This window comes from Heliangelus exortis, chromosome 24 (genome assembly GCF_036169615.1).
Source record: "Heliangelus exortis chromosome 24, bHelExo1.hap1, whole genome shotgun sequence".
Classification (NCBI taxonomy): Eukaryota; Metazoa; Chordata; class Aves; order Apodiformes; family Trochilidae; genus Heliangelus; species Heliangelus exortis.
Genome location: NC_092445.1, coordinates 2,233,425 through 2,259,688, shown reverse-complemented (window position 1 = coordinate 2,259,688; position 26,264 = coordinate 2,233,425). Strand labels below are relative to the sequence as shown.

General features: G+C 55.6%; 3 protein-coding genes and 1 long non-coding RNA gene across 9 annotated transcripts; all 4 read right to left on the bottom strand.

Annotated features, from left to right (window-relative positions):
* Positions 1 to 101: 101 nt before the first annotated feature.
* LOC139807137 (uncharacterized) lies at positions 102 to 4,197 on the bottom strand. The gene is made up of 3 exons (XR_011730477.1): positions 4,062 to 4,197; positions 1,433 to 1,538; positions 102 to 307 (listed from the first exon to the last, which is right to left on the bottom strand). It is a non-coding gene; the product is annotated as an uncharacterized lncRNA (long non-coding RNA).
* A 156-nt stretch (positions 4,198 to 4,353) lies between these two features.
* On the bottom strand, positions 4,354 to 7,171 carry PITHD1 (PITH domain containing 1). The gene is made up of 6 exons (XM_071767788.1): positions 6,940 to 7,171; positions 6,769 to 6,812; positions 6,545 to 6,622; positions 5,589 to 5,693; positions 4,995 to 5,103; positions 4,354 to 4,777 (listed from the first exon to the last, which is right to left on the bottom strand). Exons 1-6 carry the CDS (start codon positions 7,126 to 7,128, stop codon positions 4,676 to 4,678), a joined length of 627 nt encoding a protein of 208 aa, XP_071623889.1. The 5' UTR covers positions 7,129 to 7,171; the 3' UTR covers positions 4,354 to 4,675.
* A 1,169-nt stretch (positions 7,172 to 8,340) lies between these two features.
* ELOA (elongin A) lies at positions 8,341 to 21,189 on the bottom strand. 5 transcript variants are annotated; one of them, XM_071767475.1, is made up of 12 exons: positions 21,025 to 21,166; positions 18,888 to 19,088; positions 16,695 to 16,843; positions 16,058 to 16,176; positions 13,689 to 14,904; positions 13,184 to 13,298; positions 12,724 to 12,879; positions 12,482 to 12,579; positions 12,066 to 12,246; positions 11,471 to 11,582; positions 11,108 to 11,259; positions 8,341 to 10,981 (listed from the first exon to the last, which is right to left on the bottom strand). In XM_071767475.1, the coding sequence occupies exons 3-12, from the start codon at positions 16,755 to 16,757 to the stop codon at positions 10,920 to 10,922; spliced, it is 2,274 nt and encodes a 757-aa protein (XP_071623576.1). In that variant the 5' UTR covers positions 16,758 to 16,843; positions 18,888 to 19,088; positions 21,025 to 21,166; the 3' UTR covers positions 8,341 to 10,919. The 5 variants fall into 5 exon arrangements, with proteins under 5 accessions (XP_071623576.1, XP_071623577.1, XP_071623574.1 ...); XM_071767476.1 differs by having other exon boundaries at positions 16,787 to 16,843; XM_071767473.1 differs by lacking the exon at positions 18,888 to 19,088 and having other exon boundaries at positions 16,787 to 16,843; positions 21,025 to 21,189.
* A 966-nt stretch (positions 21,190 to 22,155) lies between these two features.
* Positions 22,156 to 25,221, bottom strand: RPL11 (ribosomal protein L11). Of its 2 annotated transcripts, none has more exons than XM_071767744.1 (6): positions 25,120 to 25,221; positions 24,610 to 24,760; positions 24,154 to 24,260; positions 23,659 to 23,790; positions 23,099 to 23,209; positions 22,156 to 22,231 (listed from the first exon to the last, which is right to left on the bottom strand). In XM_071767744.1, exons 1-6 carry the CDS (start codon positions 25,123 to 25,125, stop codon positions 22,202 to 22,204), a joined length of 537 nt encoding a protein of 178 aa, XP_071623845.1. In that variant the 5' UTR covers positions 25,126 to 25,221; the 3' UTR covers positions 22,156 to 22,201. The 2 variants fall into 2 exon arrangements, with proteins under 2 accessions (XP_071623845.1, XP_071623844.1); XM_071767743.1 differs by having other exon boundaries at positions 25,030 to 25,140.
* Between the last annotated feature and the right edge of the window lie 1,043 nt (positions 25,222 to 26,264).

Here is a 26,264-nt window from a genome sequence, read left to right as displayed (position 1 = left end):
TAGTGAGGGATGAGGAGGGGGTGGCAGTGAGGGATGAGGAGGGGGTGGCAGTGAAGCTTCTCTTCAAAAAAGCAGAAAAATCCAACCCAGGAGGAGGAGGGGGGCTGCCAGGATGATAAATACTCAAAGTGCAGAGAAGCTGCTGCTGCCTGGTGAGTCCCTGGGAGCTGCTGGACACAGCTCAAAGCCCTGGACAAATCTGAGAGTTGTTCCTGAAGAGAGGAGCTCCCAGCAAAGCCCACCTGGCAGGCAGAGCCAGCTCCAGGAATACTCACCCCGTGTCTCCAAGGCCATGTAAAAAAATGACCTGTAAAGCAGAAACTCAGAATTAATTGGTGCAGGAGGGAGGCAGCAGGGCTGGGCTGGCAGGGACAGCCACTTAGTCACTCCAGGAGGCTCCAAGCAGCAGGAATGAGGCAGCATTGCTGAGAGCTGAGTTGGTGGGACAGGCAGGACATCCCCACCCTGCTGTCCCACAGAGGTCACTGGAGGTGTCACTGTCCCCTTGGCTGCCCAGCAGGACCCAGCAGGGAGGGCTCATCCTGCCCAGCACACACTCAGCAGGGGCTGAGCTTGCCCAGGACCCACACACCCACCCCTGGGGCTGGAGCAGCCCCTGAGCAGCCTGGAGCAGAGGGAAGGGACCCAGGGAATGGGAAAGGGGATTTTTTGGGGGGGAGGAGGGAGGGGATTTGCTTTTCCAAATGCTTGGAGCCCCAGCAGACCCAAAGGACCCTTCCCATCAAGGCTGTGCCTGTGCTCCTGTGGTGGATCCAGAACCAGAACCAGAACCAAACCCTGGGGAGGGGGCTCCATAAGTGATGAGAGGGAAGGAGCAGGGAGGAAGGAGAGGGAGGGAAGGAGGGAAAGGGGGGGCAGGAGGAGGGTGAGGGGGGCAGGAGGAGGGAAAAGGGGGGCAGGAGGAGGGAAAAGGGGGGCAGGAGGAGGGAAAAGGGGGGCAGGAGGAGGGAAAAGGGGGGCAGGAGGAGGAAAAGGGGGGGCAAGAGGAGGAAAAGGGGGGACAGGAGGAGGGTGAGGGGGGCAGGAGGAGGGTGAGGGGGGCAGGAGGAGGGTGAGGGGGGCAGGAGGAGGAAAAGGGGGGGCAGGAGGAGGGAAAGGGGGGCAGGAGGAGGGAAAGGGGGGCAGGAGGAGGGAAAAGGGGGGGCAGGAGGAGGGAAAGGGGGGGCAGGAGGAGGGAAAGGGGGAGCAGGAGGAGGGAAAGGGGGAGCAGGAGGAGGGAAAGGGGGAGCAGGAGGAGGGAAAAGGGGGGGCAGGAGGAGGGAAAAGGGGGGCAGGAGGAGGGAAAAGGGGGCAGGAGGAGGGAAAGGGGGGCAGGAGGTGGGGATGGGAAGGCAGAAGGAAGGTGAGGGGGGCAGGAGGAGGGAAAGGGGGGGCAGGAGGAGGGAAAGGGGGGCAGGGGGTCCCTCCTTACCGCAGCAGTCTCCCGCTCTGCCCCTGAGACAGTGACAGCATCAGCCAGGAGGGGGACAGACATGTTGTTACCACACATACACTGAGAGGGGCTCTGACACTGACACCTGTGGGGCAGAGGGACAAAGGTAAGGCAGGAAAATCCCTTCCCTTCTTCCCTCCCTCCCTCCCTCCTCTCTGGCACCAATTTGCTCCCGAGGGATTGGCTCTCTGGGGGAAAATTAAAGAGCAGCTGAAGGCTTTGATGTCAGCTCCAGCCCTGGCCCAGCTGCCACCCAGAGCAGCAAACGCCTCCTGGGAAGGGGGAAGAGGGGCGTGGGGAGGGTTAAAATTATCTCAGCTACACCTCAACACCAGAGTTATTTATTTCTGTGACTGGAACAACGTGGGCAGAGGGCAGCCAGGAGACACACAGCCTCAGCAGCCCTCCTCCAGCCCCCCCATCCCTTTATCCAGCCCCCCCATCCCTCCTCAAGCCCCTACATCCCTCCTCAAGCCCCCCGATCCCTCCTCCAGCCCCCCCATCCCTCCTCAAGCCCCCCAATCCCTCCTCCAGCCCCCCCATCCCTCCTCAAGCCCCCCCATCCCTCCTCCAGCCCCCCCATCCCTTTATCCAGCCCCCCCATCCCTCCTCAAGCCCCCCCATTCCTTCTCCATCCCCAGTATCCCTCCTCCAGCACCCCCCATCCCCTCCATCCCTTTATCCAGCCCCAATATCTCTCCTCCAGCCCCCCCAACCCTCCTCCAGCCCCCCCATTCCTTCTCCAGCCCCCCTATCCCTCCTCCAGCCCCAATATCCCCCCTCCACCCCCCCCCCCATCCCTTTCCCACCCCCCCCATCCTTTCCCAGCTGCCTGCTGAGCCAGGAGGAGCCTGACCCACATCTGTTCCCAGAAGGAAAAACAGGGAACAGAGCAGCTCTGACCCAGGGGTTGGGGCTCCTGGATTGAGCTTGGTCAGGGATAAACCTGAACCTTCAGGTGCTGCCTCCCAGAGCCCCCTAAACCCCCCCCCCAGGGCCACCACTGCTGTCCCCATCACTGTCCCCACCACAGCACAAAGGGCTCAGTGTCCCCATCCCAAAGCCAGCAGCCCCCTCCCCACCTCAGCTCCTGGAGGCTCTTCCTGGGCTGACACAAATCACACCAAACCCCCCCCTCACTGCCCCGGATCAATGGGATCAGAACCCCTGTCAGAACCCCATCAGGAACCTCCTGGCTCCTCAGCACCCCACAGCAGGGACCAACCCTCAGTGACTGTCACGATGGGGACAGAGGGCAGCAAGGTGACACACAGCCCCAAAACCCCTTTTCCAGCCCCAAAACCCCTTCCCCAACCCCAAAACCCCTTCCTCATCCCCAAGCCCCTTCCCCATTCCCCAAACCCCTTCCTCAGCCCCAAAACTCCTTTCCCATCCCCAAAACCCCTTCCCCATTCCCCAAGCCCCTTCCCCATTCCCCAAAACCCCTTCCTCAGCCCCCAGGCTCCTTCCCCAACCCCAAAACCCCTTCCCCAGCCCCAAAACCCCTTCCCCAGCCCCAAAACTCTTTCCTCAGCCCCAAAACCCCTTCCCAGCTGCCTGCTGAACCAAGGAGAAGCCTGCCCCACATTTTATTTTTTTTTCCACAGGGGAAAAACCAAGGAACACAGCGGGGTTTGGACCATCAGAACCTTTGTTCATCCTCCCAGCAGACACCTTAACCCAGCAGAACCACCCAGCAGAACCCAACCAGCCCGGGGCTGAGAGGTGACACCGGTTTCCCCGACCTCAGCCCTGACTTAAATGAAATAAATAAAAAAATAAACAATCTAAACCCCCCCCAAAAAAACCCAACAACCCCACGGGGAACACGGGTTTGGCCAAGCCGGCAGATTCACAGCTCGCCTGGAAGTGCCGGGTCAGAGAGGAACAACCGAACCCTGAGCCATAAATAATAAAAATAATTAAAAAAAAAATTAATTAATTATTGGCAGGTGGGAAACGGGGCCGGGAAAGGGATGGGGAGAGGAGGGGTTGGGGCTGCCCGGACCCCCGGGATCCCCCCGGGCTGTTTGTGCCCCGTTCCCGGGGGATCCCCGGGAGGATCCGGGGCTTCCAGCACCGCAGCAGCGCAAACCGGGACGGAACCGGCCCGCGGGAAGGACAAAGCCCTCCCCGAACCGTTCCGAACCTTCACAAACCCAACAAGAACCCGCCCGCAAACATCAACTTCTGAGAGGTCTCTGACCCAGCCCGGGCTCTTCCCGGGGCTGCCCCGCAACGCTCCCGCCCCGCCGGGAACGGGAGCTCCGGTTCGCTGCGGAAATTGTTGGTTTTTTTTTTTTTTTTTAAATTTTTTTTCCGGGAGTTTTTAATTTTATTGTTATTCCGCAAAGCCCCAGTGCTGAGGAGCAGCGGGCGGGCGGCTCCGGGGCTGCGGGCACCGATTTCCCCCTCACCCCCACTCCCCCCCAACCCCCCGAGCGGGGCCCCGGGAACCTCCCGGGAACGGAGCTCCGGCACCTCTGACCCATTCCCTCAGCCCAGGATCCCTCCCCTCCGCACCCCGCTGGGCCGGGCTGGTTCGGTCGGGTCCGGTTCGGTTCGGTCCGGTTCGGTTCGGTTCCCCCTCCCCCCCCCCCTCCCTCACCTCTCCCGCGGGCCCGGCGCGCGCGCTCCTCCCGGTTCCCCCGAGGCGCTCCCACCGGAACTTCCGCCCGCCGGCTGAGCGCAGCGGAAGTGACGTCACGGCCGCCTCTGAGGAGCCGCCATCTTCTCCTCAGCGGCCTCCCCGGGGGCGGGACGGGGCCCGGCGGTTCCGTTCCTCAGCACTTGATAACCTCTCCCCTCCCTCCCTCTCTCCCAACCTTTCCCCCCTCCGCTGCCCTCTCCCCGCTGCCTCCCGGGCCGCTCCACACAGAGGCCGGGACAGGGATGTTGGTGGTGAGCAGGCCGCAGATCTGCGCCTCAGCGCTTTTTTTATTGTCGAGAGCAGCGATCGGTACCGGACGCGAGCTCGCCGCCGCCTAAAGACCCTCCGTCCCCTTACGGGTGCCTTCTGCGGGACCCAGAGCCGCGGCCCTCGGCAGCCACCACCCCGCAGCCACCGCACCCCTTGGGGACTCCGCTGCCCGAGGCAAAAGCCAAAACGTAAAAGCTGATCCGGCGCTCTCCAGTCTTCCAGGGAGCTGTTTCTGACTGAGTCAGCCCATCGCGTCCCTACACACCCTTCCCAGAGCCTTCGGGAGGTTCCCCACAGAGTTCTTAGGAGATGAAGTGAGTCTGTGGGGTGATTTGTTCCAACTTGTGATCAGCTGGGTTTGCTGACGCTTCGTAATTGCAGATGGTGACTTCGTGGCGATGAGCCTGAATGGAGATGAAATCCAGAGGATTTGGTTAATTCAGTGAGGCCAGGAGAGCAGAATCCACTTCCCTCCTAAAACACCAGACTGGCAGGAGCCAAGCAGGCTCCCCCTTAACAACTTCCCATCGCAGCTCCCCCCCAAACCACTCCCACCTCACTAAAGTGATGATTTAAAGCTCTTTTTACACTATTAGGGACAGACTTCACCTCTGCTCTCACCTCTGTCCACTCTCCCTTCAGGCCTATATAAAATATCTTCGTTGTCTCTGCTCCAAAGTTCCTTGGGAAGTGGATGGAGAGGTGATAAACATTGGAGAACCGGGCAATTCTGAAAGAAAACGCACTCAGAAACCGGAGCTGCCTCTTCAAACCGCTGCTCTGCTGCCCTCCCCCCTCCTCCCAGCGCAGCCCCACACCCGGCACAGCTCCCGCCCTCATCCCAGGCGGACTCGAGGGGGCAGCAGGAGCTTCCCAGCACACGCTTCCCAGTCAAAAACGGACTCGCGGCGAGCTGCCGGCAGGGCCAGGAGCGGGGGACAAGACAGAGCAAGGATTCTGCACCCCGAAAAGTCCCGGGTGCCAGGCAGGGGCACCCCCTGGGTCTGGGGGGACGTTTTCACACCACAGCTCTCACCCAACAAAGGCAGAACAGAGCTGGGGGGGGGTGGAAATTCCACTCAGGGCACTTTTAGGATGCAAGGGAAGGAAAAGCCCTCTGCCAAGCTTTGCCTAAAGCCCAGCAGCACAGCCCCAGGCTGGCAGGAGCACAGCGGGGGCAGCCCCAGCCCCTGCACCCCCTGGGCCACCACATACTTGGTGGGGTACTCCAGCTCCCCAGTGGGGTCCTGGGTCAGGCTGAAAGTCTGCTCTGGTTCCCTGGCTGTGTCATCAAAGGACATGTGAGGAATGTTCCGGAAGCTGGAAGGCAAAGCCAGGAAGTTATTAACACCCAGGGCAGCTAATTGCTTTCCTCCCCAGCCATTCTCAGCAGTCAGCAGCTGATTTGGCTTGGAAGAGAGAAAAGCCTGACCCCCCCCTGCCCCAGGTTGGCTGCTTCACAACGTCTCATGGAATGGAATCTTGGAACCTGCAGAGTTGGGAGGCACCATCAGGACCATCAAGTCCAACTCCTGTCCCTCTGGAGGGCACCCCAGGAATCTCACCACGTGCCTGAGGGGTTCATCCCAACCCTTCCTGACCTCGGGCAGGATTGGTGCTGTGACCACTCCCTGGGGAGCTGCTGCTGCTGCTCAGACACCCTCGGGGTGAAAAACTTTTTATCTCAGCTAAACCTCCCCAGCACATCTCCCCCCATTCCCTGGGCTCCTGTCCTTGCTCACCAGAGAGCAGAGCTCGGTGCCTGCTGCTCCTTCCTGCTGAAGCTGGGGGATGCCCTGAGCTCTCCTCCCCTCAGACCGAGTCCCTTCAGCTGCTTCTCACTCAGCTTTCCCTCTGGAGCCTCCAGCACCCTCACAGCTCTTCTCGGGACCCTCTCCAGCAGCTCTGATCCCAAACTCCTCATTAAATCCCCCCCCACGTTCCCCTGGAGCCACCTCGCTGGGCTCCACACCACTCCCAGCCCGGGGTCCCCCCGGGGTGCTGCTGTCCCCACCCCACGGGGGGCACTGGGACACCCCAGAGCATCCCAGCCGGGGCTCCTGCAGAAACATTCCTGCTTGTTTGACAGAATTAGGGAATCCTTCGGGTTGGAAAACACCCCGAAGGACACCGAACCCCAGCGGGAGCCGCGTCCCAGGCGTTTCACTCACAGCCTCATCTCTGCCGGGTGCGTCTCGTCCTCCTCTCCCATCACGATCACTCCTTTTAACTTCACGGTGCCCGTAAAGCTGCCGAAGGACACACAAACAGCGTTTTCACCTCCCTTCTCCCCACCCCGGCCCCGGTGGCACCGGAGCAGGGACACTGCCACCTTCCCGGGATGAGGAACGAGCCCTTCCCGCGGCCACCGCGGTACCGGAGGGGAAGAACTCACGGGATGTTGAAGAGCAGCTCCTCATCATCGTCACTTTCTACAAACTGGGGAAGAAAGAGAGAGCGCAGCAGCTCAGGTGCAGGTAGGGGAACGCAGGGCCCGGGAACCCTCAGGAACCCCCGGTAAGCCCTCCCGTACTCGCCGGTTTCCACCCTCCGGGCCCGGCCCTACCTGGGAGCGGTCCCCGCGTTCCTCCCAGGGCCGGAAGACCCGGGCCCCGCTCCCCTCCCGCCGCTCGTTGAGGCACTGCAGGCGGTGCCGGTCGATCCGCAGGTAGAGCCCCCAGGCCGCGCCCCGCTCCGACACCGCCGCTTCCCCGCAGCAGCAGCGGCAGCGGCCCGGGCCGTGGCCCTGAGACATGGCGGCCACCCGGGACACGGACACCCGCGACACGCCCACCAACAGGACACGCCCACCAACAGAACACGCCCACTAACGGGGACACGCCCATAAGCAGGGGCACGCCCACCAACCGGGTAACGCCCACTAATGGGACACGCCCATAAACTGACACGTCCACCAGTGGGACACGCCCATAAGCAGGGACACGCCCGCAAACCGGGTAACGCCCACTAACGGGACACGCCCACCAACCGGGTAACGCCCGCTAACGGACACGCCCATAACCAGGGACACGCCCACTAACGGGACACGCCCACCAACCGGGACACGCTCGCTAACGGACACGCCCATAACCAGGGACACGCCCATAACCAGGGACACGCCCACTAACGGGACACGCCCACTAACGGGACACGCCCACCAACCGGGACACGCTCGCTAACGGACACGCCCATAACCAGGGACACGCCCATAACCAGGGACACGCCCACTAACGGGACACGCCCACTGACGGGACACGCCCACAAACGGACGCGCCCGCTAACGGACACGCCCATAAACCGGGTAACGCCCATACAGGGACACGCCCCCCCGGGACACGCCCCCCGGTCGCCGTGCATCCGTCGCCCCGCCCACACGCACACGTCACTGCCTCGCGCTGCACGTGTTCGGTCCGGAACCAGAACTCCCCGGACCGGTGGCAACGGGACGGGCAGCGCGGGAATGGGGGGAACGCGGCCCCGGGATCCGGGAGGGGAGCTCGGTGCCAGGATTGGGGAGGGGAGAGGGGGGGCAAGAGCCTCGGTTCCGGGATGGGGCGGGCTCGGTTCTGGAATGGGAGGGGGAGAGGCTCGGTTCCGGGGTGGGGGGGTCTCAAGTCCGAGGAGGGGGGGGGGGTTCGGTTCCGGGATGGGGCGGTTTCAGCCCCGGAACATGAGGGGGGTTCAGCCGCCGGATGGGATGGGGGCTCGGTCCCAGCATGAGGGGGGGGTCACGGTTCCGGGAGGGAGCAGCTTCAGCCCCGGGACTTGGGGGGGTTCAGTCCCGGGCTGGGGTGAGGGTAACCCGGGTGTGCAGGGAGAGGTTCTGGGGTTGAGTCCCGTGGGGTGTTCGGTGTGGGAAGGGGAAGGGGGAGGGGAGCACCCCCCACTTCTGACCCCCCCAACAGTTCTGACCCAGTTCTGGGTGTGCTGCCACCAGAACAGGCAGAAAAGAACAAGCAGCCAAGAGTCCAGTGTTTGGCTTTTATTGAGACATGACTTTCCTCTTTTCATATAACTTATCTAATTAAAATATTCATCTTAGTTACCACAAAAAAGAAAAAAAAAAAAAAGTACATAGAAAATTGTATATACACAGGGACCAAAATACAAACGCGAGTCAGAGTCACCCCCCCTCCTGCCCCTGCTCCTCCTCCCACCACCAGCAGGGCAGGGAAGGGGGAAGAGGCAGCTCGGCTCCTTCAGGTGGAGTGTGGCACAGAAACATCGCACAAGGGTCACACCCCGGGCAGGCAGAGCACTTTTCCCCAAGCTTTTCCTTAGTTTGCACCTCATGGAAGGAACCTCCCTCTCCTCCCGGCTTTGGGCAACCCCAGAGCCGAGTGGAGGATCCATGGAGTGGCTCAGGATTCTTCTCAGCCCCCTGCAGATCCTTTGCTCAAAGCAAACACGAGGCCAGACTCCAGCTCCCTCCCTTCTGCCCCTCCCCCGAGTACAGAGGAGAAATAAATGGTAGCACGACAGTCAGCAGAAGATAATATATTGTTATCTAATTAAAAATACAGCAAAATTAAATACAGCAAAAATGCAGGAGTAAGGAACCATTATTTTTACAGCACAACACACACTGAAATGCTGCAGGGTAAGGTTAAAGCATCTGGGACTGTAACAAACTTACAGCACGTGAGAGTCTGAGAACATTATTTCCAAGACCTTCAAAGTAAGAACAGAGTAAATAAACAAGAGACAGGTGTTCAGAGGGCTTCGGAAGACAGACAGACAGGAAGAAAAAAGGGAAAAAAAAGAAAGAAACCAACAGAAAGCAGAGTCAGAGGGATTTTCCTAGAGCCCCCCAGGAAGGACTCTTCCCAGCCAGTTTTCCCCTGGTCAGTGCACACAGACAGCTCCACCAGCTCAGCATGTGGCAGCCACACAAAGCCAGCAGCAGAGCTGCTCAAAAGCTGCCACCACCACCAGCACCTTTTCCACTTAGAGAGCAAAGTCCTAAGGCAGCAAATATGGCTTGGAACAGGAGAATCTTTTCCCCTTTCTGATCCAGTCAGGTCTCCAAGTACCAACAGAGAGACCAGCTCCCTCACCACCCCCTGGGGCCAACCAGCTCCATCCTCGGGGTGGATTCACTTTGGGGACAGACATAACCCACTGGCAGAACCCTTCACCACAAGGAAGTTTCTCATTTCACAGCAAGCTCCTGGTTATGTCCAGACCCAGCTCCCTGCTGCAGCCTCAGCAAATCCACCCAACTTCACACACCTCCTGCAGCTCCCCAGTGGAGCCTCCAGAGAACCTCCTCACACTTCCACCAAACCCACAGTCCAAGTCTCCCAGCTCACATCACACACCTTTTCCTTCTAGAGCTTCAGTTCCTCAGACACCAAGCACAACCAAGCTTTTTAAACTCCTCCTATGATGGATGCACAGATTAAAAACAACCCACATTCTGTTATTCACTTCCCTCCAATCCCAGTCAAGTGGTTTCAGGTTCAAAGACTAAAATCCCCCTCTGCAAAGAGGGGTGGAGTAAAACATACAGGGAAAAGACAGGATTTAAGCACCAGCTTCTAAACTGGAAATAAATCCTTCCTAATTCCACACGGAGATAAAATTATTCCTTCTTCCACTAAAAGAGACAAACAGATGACTTCACTGATATTTAAAAACTTTTCAGTTCCAGAGGCAGATGAAGTTCCCTATCTCTCCTCTCTCTTGAAAAAAAAAAAAAAAAAAAAGTTAAAATCTGACTTGGTGCACAGTAAAATTTCTCTCCAAACCCCTCAGTTTTATTCCTGGTAGCCAGCAGAAGACAACAGCAGCAGAGAAAAAGTCCTCAATGGCTCCTGGTGTCCCTGCACGACAAGAATCTGCACAAGATCTAGAGCAAGAGCAGAGAGGAGGTGGAGAGCTGGGATCTGATTAACAGCCACGAGTGGAGAACAAAACCTCAGGGCTTGATGTGCTTGCCAGAGGATTGAGGAGCAGATGGGCCACTGGTCCTACCTATCCCAGAGAGTCCAGGTGGGACTTTGGGCCCAGCAGGTACCAGCTGAAGAGGGAAGACTCCTGTGCCAGAGAGACTCCAGTGTCTGCTCAGACAGATGGATTCCTGCCACCTCCACTCCCAGGATGGCCCTTGCACACTGGGTTAGAAGGGCAGAGACTGCTGGGAGTGACATAAATAAGACCAGTGGGATAAAGGGGGCAAAAATATTAATTAAAACCATTTTATAATTTATTTAAATAGTAAATAGTCTCTGGATCTTCCACTCTCAGCAGGTGCCAAGACTTCACATTTCTTTTGTGTCGGGAGACTCTGTACACCCTTCTGTTCATGGATGACCAAGCTAAAAACAGGATGTTAAGGGCAGGGGGAAAACAAAGGGGGCCTTGACACTGCGAAAGGGACCAGAATAAAAGATAAAATACTGTGCTGTCATCTTGTGCAGATCAAAGCTTCTCCCAGCAGCTGCAGCCTCCCAAGAGTTCAAAGAAAAGGGCTCTCTGGGTACCTTCTCCCCCTTCAGTGTCACTCCCCCAGGAGAGGGCAAGTCCCAGATCTGCACTGCAAACTTATCTCCGAGAGAACCTGTTTTTGAAAGCTTTGATAGTCTTTGCCATCATGGGTGCAATTTCTGCAACAGAGAAAGGAAAAGAAAAAACAAAAAACAAAAACCATAAATGAAAAAAAAAAAATCCCCAGAGAGTAAAGCAGCAGCCACAGAGGAGGAGCAGAGAGCAGCTCTCTGGTTTGTACTTACTCTTCACTGGTGGTTTCCTGGGGTCGTAGGAGGGGAAGGTGCTACCTGAAGATGGGGCAGGATGGGCACTGCTGGTGCTGGGCCCATCATAGGACTGCTCCTCACTCACACGAGTGTGGCTTTTGCTAGATGTGTACAGGACTGGTTTTATTCTGAAACAGAGGCAGGAGGGACATCTCAGTGACTGGGTGTGATGCACTGGGCTGGTACCACATGGCCCCAGCAGTGACCAGGATCTCCACACCTCCCAGCAACAAAAAGCCTGTCACAGTGACAAGTGGCACTGCCACACACACACACAGTGTCCTCTCCTGCCAGAACACAGCTTCAGGCTGGGAGCAGCTCCAACTGGGAAACACTCACTTGGTCTTCTCTGGCAGCAGAGGTCCTCCAGTCCCAAACTTCTCTTGTCTCCTGCGTACATCCCGAGGGGGCTTTGCTGCAGAGTTCACAAATGCCATTTTGGCCACTCTACCTGCAGGAGGCCAGAGGGGAACATTGCTTAGAGCCAACTTGGTATAAAAGAGGCTGCTCAGTGGTTGTCTCCCTACAGCAAACTGCAGCCACCTCTCCCCAGCCCATCCATCCCCAGCTCTGCCAACCGCCTGCTCCCGAGCGACCGAACCCTGCAGTCACAACACAGCCTGGGAGAAATCAGATTCATCAAGTCAGAGCTTCATGGTCACCAGAAGAGCAGAAATGCCACTCCAGAAGAGGAGGAGCCTCTGTGTTGCTGCTGTCACACACTGCTCTATGCAGCCTGCATCAACAGCACTGGATGATGAAACCAAGAGCCTGCTAAGCCACCGAGCAAAGCCCCCACATACAGAACAGAGAGCTGAGGAACCCCCACATCGAACTAGATTTAAAAGAGTCATTTCAAAAGACCTTCTCTACACAGAGATATCCCCCAGGCAGCATCCCCAGACCCTCCTCTGGTCATTCATCCCTATTTTACCTTTGGGTTTGTTGGCATGAGCTGAGCCGATGTTCCTCGCTAACATCAGCAACCGCTGCTCCCGAGCGTCGTGGAGCCGGAGGTACATCTCCCTCCAGGACTCAAACTCCTCTGGCTTCTCATTCTTGAAGTCTCGGAGGCAGTGGTTGTGCCACAGCTGATCTGTATCCTCAATGAGGACCTGAAACAAACCCACACAAAGCTGGGATCCCTCCTGACACCCTGACTCCCTTCTCTCCCTCAGCACCAGTGTCACCGGGATACCACAGAGGGCAGGAAACAGCTCAGGGGAGAACTTGCAGCAAGAAACAGGCAGATGGCAAACCCAAGAAGTCAGGACTAGCAAAAGCCACCTCTTGTTCCACAGGAGATCACTCCTGCCCATCACCATCCCTTCCCCAGGCCCAGCCACTCACGTGGTTACACTCCTCGATGCGATACAGCTGCTCCGGGGTGCATCTCTCCAACACTGGTTCCAGCACTGAGAAGGGGACACCACCCACTTCATAGATTGCTAGAGAGGAGCAAGAGGCACAGAGTGTTTATTCTGCTCCTTCCTTGCCAAGAAAAGGGCTTCACACCCTGAAATGCAGGGGGAAAAAACCCAGCGGTGCTGCACAGCACTACAGAGTAGAAGGGGATGGAGAAAGGTGCTTACAGTCAATGTTGTTACTGAGGACTCTGATGCACTGCTGGTACAGGGTCATCATCTTTGGGAGGTAGGCAGTTTTGGAGCCTGAATACACCTGCATCTTGGAATTCAACCGCCTGCCTGTAAACCCTGCTTCACTCTCTTCAACTGGGGAGGACACCGCTGTGAAGAGAAAGACTTGGAGTAAGAAGGGTACAGAGAAGAGAAGAGTGAACCCTCTGCCACAAGAGACACCCATTGGAATCACCCAGAAGCAACCCAGAAGGCCAGGTCTTCCCTAAGGGAGAAGGGCAAGGCCAAAGCCCCAGAAAGGGTCAGCAAAGGATGTTCTTCATTTCTGGGACAGCAGCCACCTTGAGGCAGGACACCAGGCCCCAGCAAAAAGACTTGAGCCCAGCCAGCACCCACTCCCTCCCACAAACAGAAGCTGAAGCCCATTTCAAACCTCTTTTCCTGCCCACCATACCTTTTCTTTTTGTCTGGGAGCAGGGAATGGACTCGAGTGAGGGAAGAGGGCGGTAGTTGGCCTGGATGGGTGGCAGTGGGATGTCTGGTAACGTTGGTACCACATCTAAAAGTATCTGGAAGGAGAGGATGGACATCCAGGTGAGCTGAGAATACAGGAGGAGAATGGGACATCCTGCCAGCATTCACACAGCACTGAGCTGCACTTTGGTATTTTGAATAAGCCACCCAGTGCTGATCAGCTTGCTCCAGGATGCTGTGGTGCTATGACTGTCTAGGTTGTCAATACAAAGAAGGCAAAATTTGTAATCTGAATCACTCAGCTCCCTCCAGTAGGTGCCATCCACACCACTAACCCACTGGGCTGGGGGCTGAAGGCCTCTCACAGGGGCAGTCAGATTAACAAGGCCAAGAACTAGAGATAAAACAGGCTAGAGAGCTGGCAGAGGACTGAGAGCACCTCTTCCCACCTTCTTTGTTCACTTTCAGGTCCTTCAGAACCTTACCCTCTTTGGTTTAGGAGGCTCTGGTAGATCCTTCTCTGCCTTTTGCTCACTTGTCCTCTTGTGGCCTGGACTCTTCCGACTGGAGCTGGAGCTGTTGGTTCCGGCTTTGGATCCATTCTGTTTGCTGTGCCCTCGGTCTTTCTCCACAGCTGGCACGGGGGGTTTCACCACTTTCTTTTTCTTTTTCTGAGGCTGGTCATAGCTGAGATATGACTCGAAGGACATCGTAGGCTGTTCAAATTCATCCTCCACTTCCCCCTCCCCAAAATTTGAGGAAAAGCCCACAGATTTTTTGTCCACATCAGAGCCTCTGCGCTTTCGCTCTGAGGATTTTAAGCTCCCAGCAACCCCCTTCTCTTTAATCCTGTTGGAAGAGTCACTCTCAGCTTTCCGTTTCTCCCGCTCCGTGGCAGAAGTCTCCAGGCTCAACTTGGGCTTTTCCAGTTTGCTTTTTTCAGAGTCCCTATGTTTTTGCTTCTTCACATGGTTGCCCAAAGCCTCTTCCAAGTGCAGCCCCATCTGCAGCTTCTCCTTTTTGGAGGTGCCGCTTTCCCGGTTCTTCTCCTTCTTGGTGCCATCCGACATCCTCTGCTTCTCCCTGCTGCCCCCTGCCACAGCAGCATCTTGGAGCTGCTCTTTAAAAGATGCTTTGTGCAGTTTTTCGGGGCTGAAGGCAGAGGTTCTGTCCTCCCCTCTGCCATCGAGTCGCTGCTTCTTGTGAGAAGCTTTGTGCTCCTTGCTGCGACTCCCGGTCCCTTTGTCACAGAACTCACCGGGGTTCCTCTCTCGGCCTTCCCCCAGCTTCTCCTGAAAGCTGTGCCCTTTGCTGCCTTTCTGGTGAAATACTGCTGGTTCTTCTTGCTCCTCAGAGGCGTAAGGGTCTGTGTACACCTCCTGAGGGCTCTCACTTGGCTCAGGTGACACAGCTTGCCCATAGTCCGAGTACTCCTGATCTGAAGAGAGCACTGGGGAAGATCTGCCCCAACCTTTCCCCTCGTGGCTGCTGTAGTCATAAGTCTCATGGGCTCTCTCAGGCCTAGGATGCCTTTTGGACTTCTTTTCTCTATGAACTGGGCTATAGGACTGGCTGCAAGATGGCTGGAAGGCTTCTGAGTACTCCTGGTCGGGTTCCTCATCCTCTCTAAGGGAGGATTCCTGGTGTCTTCTGCTTGAGCTGCTCCTCTCATAGTCCCGGTATTCAGGCTCCAGGTTATTTCTGAAGGGATAAAAAAACCAAAATAGATTAAAGCTTCCCAGGTGAATGAAAACAGCCACTCCCCATGAACCACATGGACTGGAGGAAGGACACGGAGCTCTTAGAGCAAATCCAGAGGAAGACACAAAGATTCTGGGAGAGCTGGAGCAGCTCTGGAGCCAGGCTGAGAGAGTTGGGGTTGTTCAGCCTGGAGAAGAGAAGAATCCCATGGGGAGACCTTAGAGCACCTTCCAGTGCCTGAAGGGGCTCCAGAAAGCTGGGGAGGGACTTGGGACAAGGGCCTGGAGGGATGGGATGAGGAAGAATGGCTTTAAACTGGAAAAGATTTAGATATTAGATTCTATCTAAGATTCTAATTCTAAGATTCTAAGATTCCAAGATTCTATGACTGGAACCTCCCTTACAGAGGACTATTTGGTAGTTTAGTGGCAGTACAACTAACATTCTCTCAGGCACAGCAGCATTCAGGGATTTAGGAATTGCCTTTCTAGTGCAAGAATTTATTAAGCACTTTTATTAGGACCAGAGACTTCACAGTTTACTGGGAAGTGGAGACAGACACGTACAGAAACTTCTCCAAGGCTTCACCCCCCTCTCTGTGTGGTGCCTGGAAACGTCCCCCAGCTGGGCCTGACACCACAGCCACCAACGTTGTCATGAGTAACCCACAAAGTGACCTCACTGCTGGGTTCAGCACAGCTTTGTTACAGCCTGCCTTGTGTTAACTTTCAGTTTCCATTGGATTTTTGCACAGAAAAGTTTTCTTTCAAAGGAAGCCACTTCCTTGACCTCAGCCTAGAACTTCCTCTCTTTAGCGTCATAAAATGGAAGGCAAGCAGACTGCATCTTTGTTTCATTAAAGGCATTTTTCTGCATTTTTCTGGCCTCTACTATTAATCTCTTAATCAAACTGCTAATTCTTGAAAATTAGACCCTCCTTTTGTGCAAAACAGCAGCCCAGCACTCCGTGGCTAGCAGAGGCAGGGGGCTTATGCCAAAAGAAGGCAGAAGCCCCACGCAGAGTTAGCACACTTGTGTCACAAGTTTTTCCAGGGCCTTTGGTCAGAGAAGTTTATCATTTCTACTGCAAAAAAACCCCAAACAAACCAGAACAAGGCTTTAACCATCAAGATAACACAACAGCCCCACTTACCTCTCTGCTTCTTGGGTCACAGGCACCAACTTCTTCCACCTGGCTACCAGATTCTTGGCGTAGTCCCCCACGAGCTCGTGTTTCCGTAAGCTGTTCACAGTCTTCCCAACACCTGTCTCCTTCAGGAGAGAGCCAAGAGATTAATTCATCTCAGCAAAAGAGCTAAACCTCCTAGGAAGTGAATAAAGCTCAGGCATCACTGCTAGGTGGAAATAAACTCCCTGAATCTAACAGCAAAGGTGTCAGGTGTAGTGTGTTTCCAGTGGTCACTGCACTACAGTTCTGTAAATCAAAGATTTAACTCTGCCTTGGTCAAACATTAATGGTATTAATAAATTAATAAACATTATTGGTATTATTAAACCAAGTTAGTATTTACCATCTCTCCTGGGAAGTTTGAAGGCAGAAGTAATTTACAGTTTTAAGGATTAGCACTTTTTTCCTCACAGTCACTGACTGCTCCGACTCTCCTCTCTCAGGCAAGTGCTGAGCTGTCAGGAGAAGCAAGGCTAACAACCTGTCCTCCACTGCTTCACACTTGCTCTGACACCTCCTTCCCCGTGTTTGGAACCTCAACAACTTTTGTCATAATCATCCCTGTGACACCAGGCTGTAGCAGGTGGCTGAGGTGCCATACCCCGTTCCAAGGGAAGCAGAATTTCTGGGGCAAAGAGTTATCCTGTGACTTCACAGACACCATGGAAGGGTGAGAGATTTCACAGCTCTTACCACAAGAATGTCAACTGTGATGGGCAGCTCAGACAGCCTCTTCAGACTTTTCATCAGCTGTAGGGACAAGAAGGAAAGTGTTCAGACCTGTCACACTGCACCACACACTGTGATTAGAAAGGGAGAAAATTCCCCACTGCACAACAGTTTGTTAGAAAGATCCAAGTGGCAGACAGCAGCTGTCTTGCTCTAAATCCACCTCCTGAGAGGCTGAACACGAGGGACAACTGTAAAGAAGTGATCAGCTCTTTGCCTACCAGAGCCCATCAACCTATGTTAAAATAATAATGATATCTCCAAGCAGGACTGCAACATTTCTTAAAGCATCAAGGACTTGGAAGCTTGTGGCTCTCAGAAGGTGCTGCTGAAATCACATCTCTTGTTGAGAGGAGGGAAAAAAATGAGTGCTTACTGAAATGTTGCAAGCTAGACATTGAAGGAAGGAGAAAAATGTTATTTTCTGCAGACCAGGGAGGGAAGAGGAGCCCTGTTTGATGTGCACCCCAGCGAGGGGCTGCAGGGGAAGGGGACAAACTTGTACCCAGGTGGTTCAGGACGTTGCTCCAGAGATGTCCACCCACTTTTTAGCTCCAGCACAGGACAGCACACATCTGACCCTCACATTATTTCCCTCAGCTGGGCTGTAGCCCCAGAGCAGCCTTGTCAGCACTCCATGATTCCAGCCCCTCCAGAGCCCAGGCTTTGCTCAGCACTGCTGTGCTGGGTCCCATACAAAGGGCTGTCCCTGATCCAGAAGATCTGCTCTTTAAAGCACTGGGCTCATGCTCAAATTAGCACTGGCAGCCTAAGCCCTCCCAATCGCTCCCACTTCCACTGGGGAAGGATCAAAGAGGTTTAGATGTTTCCTTCCTTATGAAGGAAATCAGTTCTTTTAACCTACTTGAAGAGATCTATTACTTTCAGAGATAAAATACTCCTCAACACAGAGATAAAGGTTCATCTAGCTTGAGCAGAACCACAGGGCAGCTCCTGTTCACCAGAAACCACTGCCCTATCTCTGTTATATTTAGGACTTCCTTGTCACAGCCAAAAGTTTAGGTTTTCTTGTTTGTTTTAAACGAGTGAAACACCAGCAGTAACAGAGTGTTTCAGCACTCCTGAGCTGAGGGGAAATGCACTGATTCTGGCTCTGCTGTAACCACAGCTAACCAGGATGGGCAGGGAAGAAGGGAAGACAAAAAAAGGTTATTTCAGAGCTTACAGAATCCCCCTGTAAGAGTAAAAACCAAGGGAAAACCTGTTACCACAGCCTTTAAGCCACCCAGTCATTTCCTAGCTACACCCCACTGTACCACCTTTAACAGCTCTTTTGGCTTTTTAGTTATTTGTTGCCTTCAGGGCTAAATTCCAAGAAGAAAAGTGCTGATATCAACAGGGCTCATCTCAGGACTCTGTATCACCAGTGGATGTGTGTGGTTTGGGACCAACACATTTGAGCCTTGATCTCAAGGAACTGCCTTGTTCCACACCCACTGCAGGCAACGGTTGGAAAACTCCACGCATCTTAAAAAATAATTTCAAAACAATAATGCAAAGGTGGCTTTCCAAGAGGCCACCACACATGTACTGAGCTGTAAAACCCAAACTGACACTGCCAGGGAACGAGGCACTTCTGTTACCTGTTCTCTGACAAGCTAAGGCAGTAAAACCTGTGGTGATTGGCACAGCCCAAGCAGCACACAGCCTGGCAGTACCCAACAGGGATTTATTTGGGAGCTGTGTCTGTGCAGCACTGCAAATCCTCACTCTGCTTGCAGCCCCTGTGGTCCATGTGCCTGAGATGACCCCGATGCAGTGAGATTTAAGAACTTGCTCTGTGTTCCCTATGGAAGAGCCAGTGCTGTGCACCCCACTGTCTGCAGCTGAAATCAGCCAAGCAGCCTCAGATCTGGCAGCTCGTCCCAGAAATAACTGAGATCCTACAAGTTCTGGGAGAAAAAAGGCAGCCAGGTAGAGGACAGAAACCACAGGGCTTGTGTCTTGCAGGACACCCAACAAAACACACAGGAGAAAGCAGAAAGCTCTTCTGAAGCCTCCAGCACAGGGCAGAGTTTCACTCAATCAGCCACAGGGCACACACCATAAAAACTTCACTTAGTTCCAGCTCCAGGAAAGTTTTGTTTAACGTGGCTGGTTTGTTGTCTCTCTACAAGCAGGCAGCTGGGTTGTTACAATGCTAACCACACCGGGGAATATCGAGTTACTCCAGCACAGCCTGGCCCCATCCTCTCCCTGAAGAGGCTCTCATGTTCCTGGTTCCCTTCCTCTTGTGCTGTCTCTGCTGGAAAAGAAAACATCGTTTCCAAACCCTTCCAGCAGCCTCCAAAGTTTCACTCGCACAGTTCTGTGCCAGCTGCCTGATTCACACCCAAAACCAATATTAATACTGCAAACCTTTCAGCGAGGGGATACAGAGCTGTCAACAATCCTGGGCAAATATTATTCTTTCACATTTTTAAGAAAATGTAACAAAAGGCCAGAAAAGGGAAGACTGGGAATGATGTAAGGTGGGGGTGGCACCCAGAGGTGCCCTGGATTTGTCCTGCAGAGTAAAGCTGCTACAAAACTGTGGTGGCAACATTTTAGCAGAAAAGCCCCAAAGTCATTTTCTGACATAAGAAGGTGCTCAGAAGATACACAAACTATCACCACAGCTAAATTCAAGCCTAGAAACACTGACACTTCCCAGGATATAGGTGAAACAGTATCAGAAATAAAAACAGGTCAGGGGACCTTTCTGCGGGGGGGAAAAGGTTGAGAGCCACTCTCTGAGCTTGGGAATGCTTCCCACCTCTCCCTGCCCTTGCAAAACTGCACAGGATCAACAAAGAAACGACTCAACCCTGCGAGAAGGTTACTGGAGGAAAAGTCACCCTGTGCAAATAGTGCCCCAAGACTGACAATGCCCAGGAAACACAGAGGAGCAGTTACTGCCCCGGGCTGACAGGGGCTCAGGAGACAGCAGCAGTGAATTCTCTGCACTGGGGGTCAGGCAGCGTTTGGAGTCCTGCCCAGCACCACAGAGCCCAAAATCCCCCCTGGAAGTTGTTCCTCAGCAGTTCCTCTGCTCCATTTTGGGACCCTGAGAGTGAAGCCCTGCACTGGTCTGGGCTGAGAGGCTGAGAAAGGAACCAGAACCTCCACTGCTTCACCTCCAGCCAGCCTGGAGCTGGGGACAGAGACCTCTCAGCACTTGAGCACTTCAGTGTCCATTCCTCTTCCTGGGCAGCACGAGGTCTCTGCAGGATTTTGCCTCAATTAAACAAAATTATCCCAGTGCAGCGTGGCCCTCACTGTCTCCTCCTGTTACCTGAAACATCACCCACAGCCCAGGCAGCAGTCACAGCAGGTGCTGTCCCTATGAAATACAACATCCTAGAGAAGGGAACGACGGCACGGGGCGATCCCACACCTGAGCTTTACCCTCATCCCGAATTTCAGCTGGAAAAAACAGCTCAGAACCCTGAGTGTCACCAAACAGACTGGAGCACAAGCACAGGGCAGGGCACACGGTGGCAGCTCGGTGACAGCTGCTGTGGGGAGAGGGGTTTGGGGAAAGGGGCTTGGGGCAGAGAGGTTTGGGGGAAGGGGTTTGGAAAGGGGTTTGGACAGAGGGGTTCAGGCAGTGGGGTTCGGGTACAGGGGTTCAGCAGCTGACACGTTCCCTCGTGGGGCTGATAGACGAGAGACTCTGAGCAGTTCCACGAAGCCGGGGGGATCCCACTCCGGGGCAGAGTTAACTCTTGGAGACTTGGGGTCCTGCCCCCCAACTCCGCGGTGCTGGCAGTGACCTGGGCACGGCCACGGCCCCGTCCGTGGCTCCCGGGCTGTGCCACCTCCTCGCCACAATCCCACACGTCACCAGCACAAGACTCTTCCGGCAAGTTCTCCCGTTGCCCGCTTGCCCCGCACCCCACCGGGTTCCCCACACCCGGGCTCCTCCCGTGGGGCGGTCGGGGCCTGCGAGCCCAGCCCGGGCCGGCGGAACCCCGAGGGTTCCCGCTGGGGACACCCCCGGGCCCGTCCCGCAGCCGCTGCTCGGAGGCGCTGGGCCTCGCCCCACGGCCCCGGCCGGGCAGGAAACTTCGCGGGGGCACCCGGTGCAGGGCAGGCCCGGCCACGGTTCCCCGAGTCCCCCCCGCGCCGTTCCCCGGGCATTCCCGACCCCCGTCCCCGCCGGGGAGAGGAACCCTCGCCCGCGCCTCCTCCCCCGTCACCTTTTTGGGCTCCGAGCTGCCCGCCAGCCGCGACTGCAGCTTGGCCACAACTTCCAGCACCGACTCCGCCATTTTTAGTGCTGGAGAGGCCGCGGCGGCGGAAGCGGCTTCAGCGCCCGCCGGGCCCCCGGCTCTGCCCCTCTGCCGCCATCTTCACTGCGGGCAGGAAGCGGAAGCGGCCGTGGCCGCCATGGCGGGAGCGGGCACAGCTCCGCGGGCGCCATCTTGAGGCCTGGCAGAGGAGGGGCGGCGCCATCTTGAGTGCTGGCAAGGAGCCGCCTGCAGCCCCAGCGAGGCCTTTCCCGAGAAATCCTCAGCGTTATCCCTCTTCCCACGGCTGCTGGGGGGCACTGCAAAGGAGGTTTTGAGATTTGAAGCTAAAAAAAGCAAATAAAGTAGGGCCGTGGAGGCCCGGGGTGCTCAGGAGTCTGTGCCCACCTTCCCCCTCCCTCCCTCATTCTCTCTCCGGGCAGGAACTTGTGCTGAACTTTTCCTTTTTTCGTATTTTTGCTCATAACGCCTCCTTTTTTCTGCGCCTGGTACTGAATAGGAGCTGGTTACTGAATCCCAAGAAACCTGATGCTTGTTTCAGACAGCACCGAGGTTTCTGGGGGCAGGTTTGTTCCCTCAGGCAGTGGCTGCTCTGAGTTCCCTCAGAGGAGCTGAGGTCACTGCTGAGTTTCAGACTGTTGTTTCGAGCTGGAATTTGGGAATATTTGAAACCTGGAATTTTTTGGGTGTAGGATCTTCTTTTCCTTTCAGCTGCCCTCTGAACCTGTCACCCCAAAGGGCAGGGGGGCCCCACTGGTTCCACCCAGCAGTGCCTCTTCGTGCTCAGGGGGGGGAGAAAAAAAAACCTTTTTTTTTCTGTGGTCCTGGGGTTCATCCCCCGTCTCTGCAGTGCAGGAACCTCTGTCAGAGGTGCTGGGATTTGATTTGTGCTGGAGTCAGGTGGAACACACACCTGGGAGATGGAGCCACACCAGCCCTGCCCAGCCCTCAGCCCCTTCCAACCTGGACAAGGAACTCACACCCACACTTTGGCCTTATTGCTCTGCTTCATGAAAAAGTCCTGGGCACCACGTCCTGCAGATTCCCAGCAAAGAGCCTCCCCAAAATTCACACCAGAAGAAAGGGGTTAGAAAATTTTATTTATTTTTTTGGTAACAGGAACTGCTTATTTACCAGGAAGGATGATGCCATCATACTGTGAAGGGAAAAAAAAAAAAAAAAAAAAAGGATTGAAGTGAGAAAGTGCCATCAGATAAAGGTGCAGTGCTGCTGCTGTGCAGAAAACTGAGTCCCCACGAGTGTTCCTCCCACTCCAGCCAGTGCTGACATCAAACCCCACTCCCCCTGCAGCTCCCTTTGCTCTCTGCTGCTGTGCTGTCAGCTGCCAAGGGGCTCTGTTCCCAGCACTGAGCTCTGCCCTGCACAGATCTGACCACAACTCCACCACAGTCCCAGGACTCAGCCCCTGGAGGTTTAACTCTGCTGCAGGAAAGCAGAACCAGGCAGGAGGGGGGAGAAGCCACAGAGCAGGAGCTCACCCTGCACAGGGTGGTGGAGATTTAAGCACAGGAGCCAGGAAAGAGCCTCCAGCCTCTCCTCCCTCTGGAAAACTATCAGTAGTCACCATCTTCCAGCATCTCCCCTCACCCAGCCCCTGCCAGACAGCCAATCCCAAGGACTTGTTTTACTTGGATCTCTCCATTCTCCAAGCCTGGAAGCTGAGCTGGGAACTGATAAACAAACCCTAACACTGTGGGTCACTAACTTGTGACACACAAACACCTCCAAAAACTGTGAGGACACAGATTTACACCAGAAGTGCTGCTTCCAGCTACCCTGCCAGAGCTGCCCTTTCAGTTCCACACCCAAAGCAGCAGCATGAGCAGCACAAGCACAGCTTTTCCTGGCCCTAAAACCCACTAAATGGGTTCCTGGCACTAAAACCCAACGATTCAAGCAGTGAGCAAGATCCCAGTGATTTCTTCCAGCCCTTCCACAAGGAAGCATTTTGCTGATTCTTGCAAAGAAACTCTTGGGATGCAGAAACCAAGTTGGACTCTACCTTCTGCTGGAACCAGCGCATGGCTTCTTCCTTCCCAATCCTGTGCTTGGCCCCAATGTTTCCAGTCCTACGTTTCTTGTCAGCAATGCTGAACCCAGGCCTGCCCAGCACCTGCCAGGAGAAGAGACCCTCACCGTGACCACCTCCTGACATTTATTTTCTTCAGCTTCACATTTTTCCAGGAGGGAAGGCAATTTCCACATCCATACTGGGACAGTTTCCCACTTTTACAGAGGCACAGCACAACAGGAAGGCTCAAACACTCCAGCCCCCTCAGCCCAGGGAGAACCTTCCAGAACTCTTCCTGGCCACAGCCCTGATACTGCCCCTTCCCTCCCCAGCCCACACTGTTATCCCAGCAGGACCAGTAAGAGCATCAGTCTCTGTTCCTGAAGAGGCTTTTTGAGTAATAAATCAGGAATTTTACAGCAGCTTGGGGAATCTCAGTTTAGTCTTGGATTTGTTGACATTTTTCCATCTTCCAGCCCAGTTTCTGCTCCAGTTTCCTCCTAGAGCTTTCACACCAGCCCAGGAGGTGCAAGGAAGGAGGGGATACTCACCACATAGAAGTCCAAGCCATAGATACCAATGCTGGGATCATATTTAATCCCCAGATCAATGTGTTCCTGGATTCCAAAGCCAAAGTTCCCAGTGTCTGAGAAGTTGTTTTTCCTCAGCTCGTATTCTCGCACCTGAAAGGAGTTTTTGTCACTCACTGCTTCCTCACTCACCACAAACAGGCTGAGCAGTTCTCTGGGTACCAACTGCTACCAGGCCCACAACCCACTTGTGAATCTTTAGCAGAGAGTTTTGCTCCCAGAACCTGCTCAAAAATCACAGCAGCCAAGACAGAACCTTCAAAGGAAGCAGCAGCCACACTCCCTACCTCCTAACCAAGAATAAACCATCAAGGAGATGCCACCCCAAGCCCTGACACCCAGGCCAGAGCTGGAACAAGATGAAGCTTGGTGTTTTCAGGCACCTCTCCCTGCAGCTGGTACAGAGTCAGTTTTGTTCCTACACAAATCCAACATCCAGAGCAGCCAAATCCTCACCTTCAACCCCTTCTCCAGGATCTCCTCTGCTTTGGCCCCACGAACCGTGCAGTGAACAGCAATCTTCTCATTCCTCCTGATTCCAAAGGATCTCACCGTGTACCGTGCTGCAGGCAGCCAGAATGACACTCAGACAATTCAGAGAATTCCCACCCAAAGGATTCAGAGCTTAAGAATAGAGACTTTCAAGGGAGGAAAAAAAAAAAAAAAAAAAATAAAAAGAACTGAGACATCCCCTCTGTGAGGATGAGGGGCAGCAGCAGCAAAGCCTGGAGGCAAAACTGCACAGAAACCTGAACCCCAAGATTTCAGGTCCCCAATTTTCAAAAGTCCACAGCAAAGGGAACCTTCCCCACCCCAGCTCTGCCAGGGATCCTCTGCCCTGGCACCCAGACTCCTATTTCCCCCTCCCCACCTTCAGAGGAGGAACAAACCCGGCCCTAACGCACCCCTCACCTTTGGAGAAGACGGGGGTCTGGCCCGTCAGCTGCTCCAGCACCTTGGCCGCTCGGGTCAGTCTGTCTCCGCTCTCCCCAACGCAGATGTTGAGGCAGAGTTTGCGGATCCGCAGCTCCCGCATGGGGTTCTCCTTCTCTCCTTGGTCTTGCTGCGGAGGAACGAATGGGGGCTATCGGAGGGAGTCCCGGCACACAGCCACCGCTTACCCCGCCGGACGGAGAGAGCTCCCCCGGACCGCTACCGCCTCCTGACACCGAGCCCTGCTCCACCCCGGCCGCGAACCCCCCTGGAGAGCCCCCCGGAGACTCCCCGGTCCCGCCGCGGCCTTGTCACGGCAGCTGCCTCCCCATGGCGGCCCAGAGGCTCCACCCTGCCATATCAGCCCCGCAGCTCTCCCTCCCCGCCTCTCCCGCTCACGCCCGCACGGGCCGCGGCCCGGCCGAGCCCCGCCGAGCGCGGATGGCGGCGGATGCTGATGGCAGGGCCAGGCCGCGGTCCGGCACTCACCGCCATGGCGGGGGCGGGGAAGAGATGGAGGAGGTGCCGCCGCGGGGGGTTATGGGAAGGCGCGGCGCGGCTCAGCGCCCCCTGGCGGCCGGAGGGCGGCGTGCGTGGTTGCCGTGGCAACCGCGGGGCTCCCCGCCGCCATTTTGTCCCTCAGGGCCCGCGGGAGGCGGACGCGGAGCGGGGGTTGGAGCTTCCCCAAACCTGGCTCCTTCTCCCGCAGCGCTGAGTTCCTTGGGCCAGACCCAGGACGTGTTTCAGTTTCACTCAGAGGAGCGGTTGAGGGTTTCAAATCTCTGCCTGGTGTCTGAGTTCTCTTTTTGCACCATTTTGACATAATCTGGAGCAAGGGAGGAGCCACGGTCCACTCTTTGGCTGCAGTCCGCCGGGAGCAGAGCAGGAGACATTTTCTCTGTGAAGGGGACAAGCCAAGTTCACAGCTCTTTTGGGTCCAAGTGTCTCAGTGACCATATATTGAGCTGAAAGCTTTCAGTGGGGCTCTCAGTAAGGGTGACCCCAGCTCAAGGCTTCCCCTGTTTATCGCCTTCCCTGCTTCCCAGGGGCCATGCTCAGGGCTGTCAGATTCAACCCTGCAACAGCCTCACTTATTTTTTGCCCCAGTTGCTGCTGGCAGACGAAGGATGAATAAATACTCAGCTTGTCTCATCCAGAAGAGAAAAAGCGCGTTAGGTGTCTGCGGGCAGAGGGTATGAGAAGCCACTAGTTAAAAACTAACATTATTTTACTACTTCGTTATCAATTTAACTCCTCCAAGAGCAGCCAATACGCAGGGAGCATCCACAGGCTCCTTAGCAGAGCTGCCCAGCAGCCTGAGGAGATCCCCGGTACCTCCCTGCAGGTGCTGCCCCCCCGATCCCTGGCACCGACTCCTCCCCCCCCTCCGCCCTCCAAACACCGCAGAGCTCTGCTCACCCCCAGCCGGGTCCCAGACCCCTCAGTTCGGGCCAGCCGCTTCCTCACGGGGCAGGTTCGGTCCCCACTTTGGGCCCCGTTACCCCCCCAAAACCTCCCCGAACCTGCCCGGCCCGGAGCTTCCCGCGCACACCGGCCACGCCCCCTCACGAAGAACCACGCCCCCTTCGGAACAAACCACGCCCCCCCGCAAAGCCACGCCCCCAGCAGACCCG

Coding starts and splice junctions, on each gene's coding strand:
- PITHD1 (XM_071767788.1), bottom strand. CDS start 7,128: ATGTCTCAGGGCCACGGCCCGGGCCGCTGCCGCTGCTGCTGCGGGGAA. Junction 6,623..6,768: donor GAGCTGCTCTTCAACATCCC/GTGAGTTCTTCC, acceptor GTCCTTCGGCAG/CTTTACGGGCACCGTGAAGT. Junction 4,778..4,994: donor TGAAGGGAGAGTGGACAGAG/GTGAGAGCAGAG, acceptor ATCTCCATTCAG/GCTCATCGCCACGAAGTCAC.
- ELOA (XM_071767473.1), bottom strand. CDS start 21,096: ATGGCGGAGTCGGTGCTGGAAGTTGTGGCCAAGCTGCAGTCGCGGCTG. Junction 12,580..12,723: donor CCTCAGTAACAACATTGACT/GTAAGCACCTTT, acceptor GCTCCTCTCTAG/CAATCTATGAAGTGGGTGGT. Junction 11,583..12,065: donor TCATGCCAACAAACCCAAAG/GTAAAATAGGGA, acceptor GGCCTCCTGCAG/GTAGAGTGGCCAAAATGGCA.
- RPL11 (XM_071767743.1), bottom strand. CDS start 25,125: ATGGCGGTGAGTGCCGGACCGCGGCCTGGCCCTGCCATCAGCATCCGC. Junction 23,791..24,153: donor TCCTGGAGAAGGGGTTGAAG/GTGAGGATTTGG, acceptor AACTCCTTTCAG/GTGCGAGAATACGAGCTGAG. Junction 22,232..23,098: donor TGCGCTGGTTCCAGCAGAAG/GTAGAGTCCAAC, acceptor TTCCCTTCACAG/TATGATGGCATCATCCTTCC.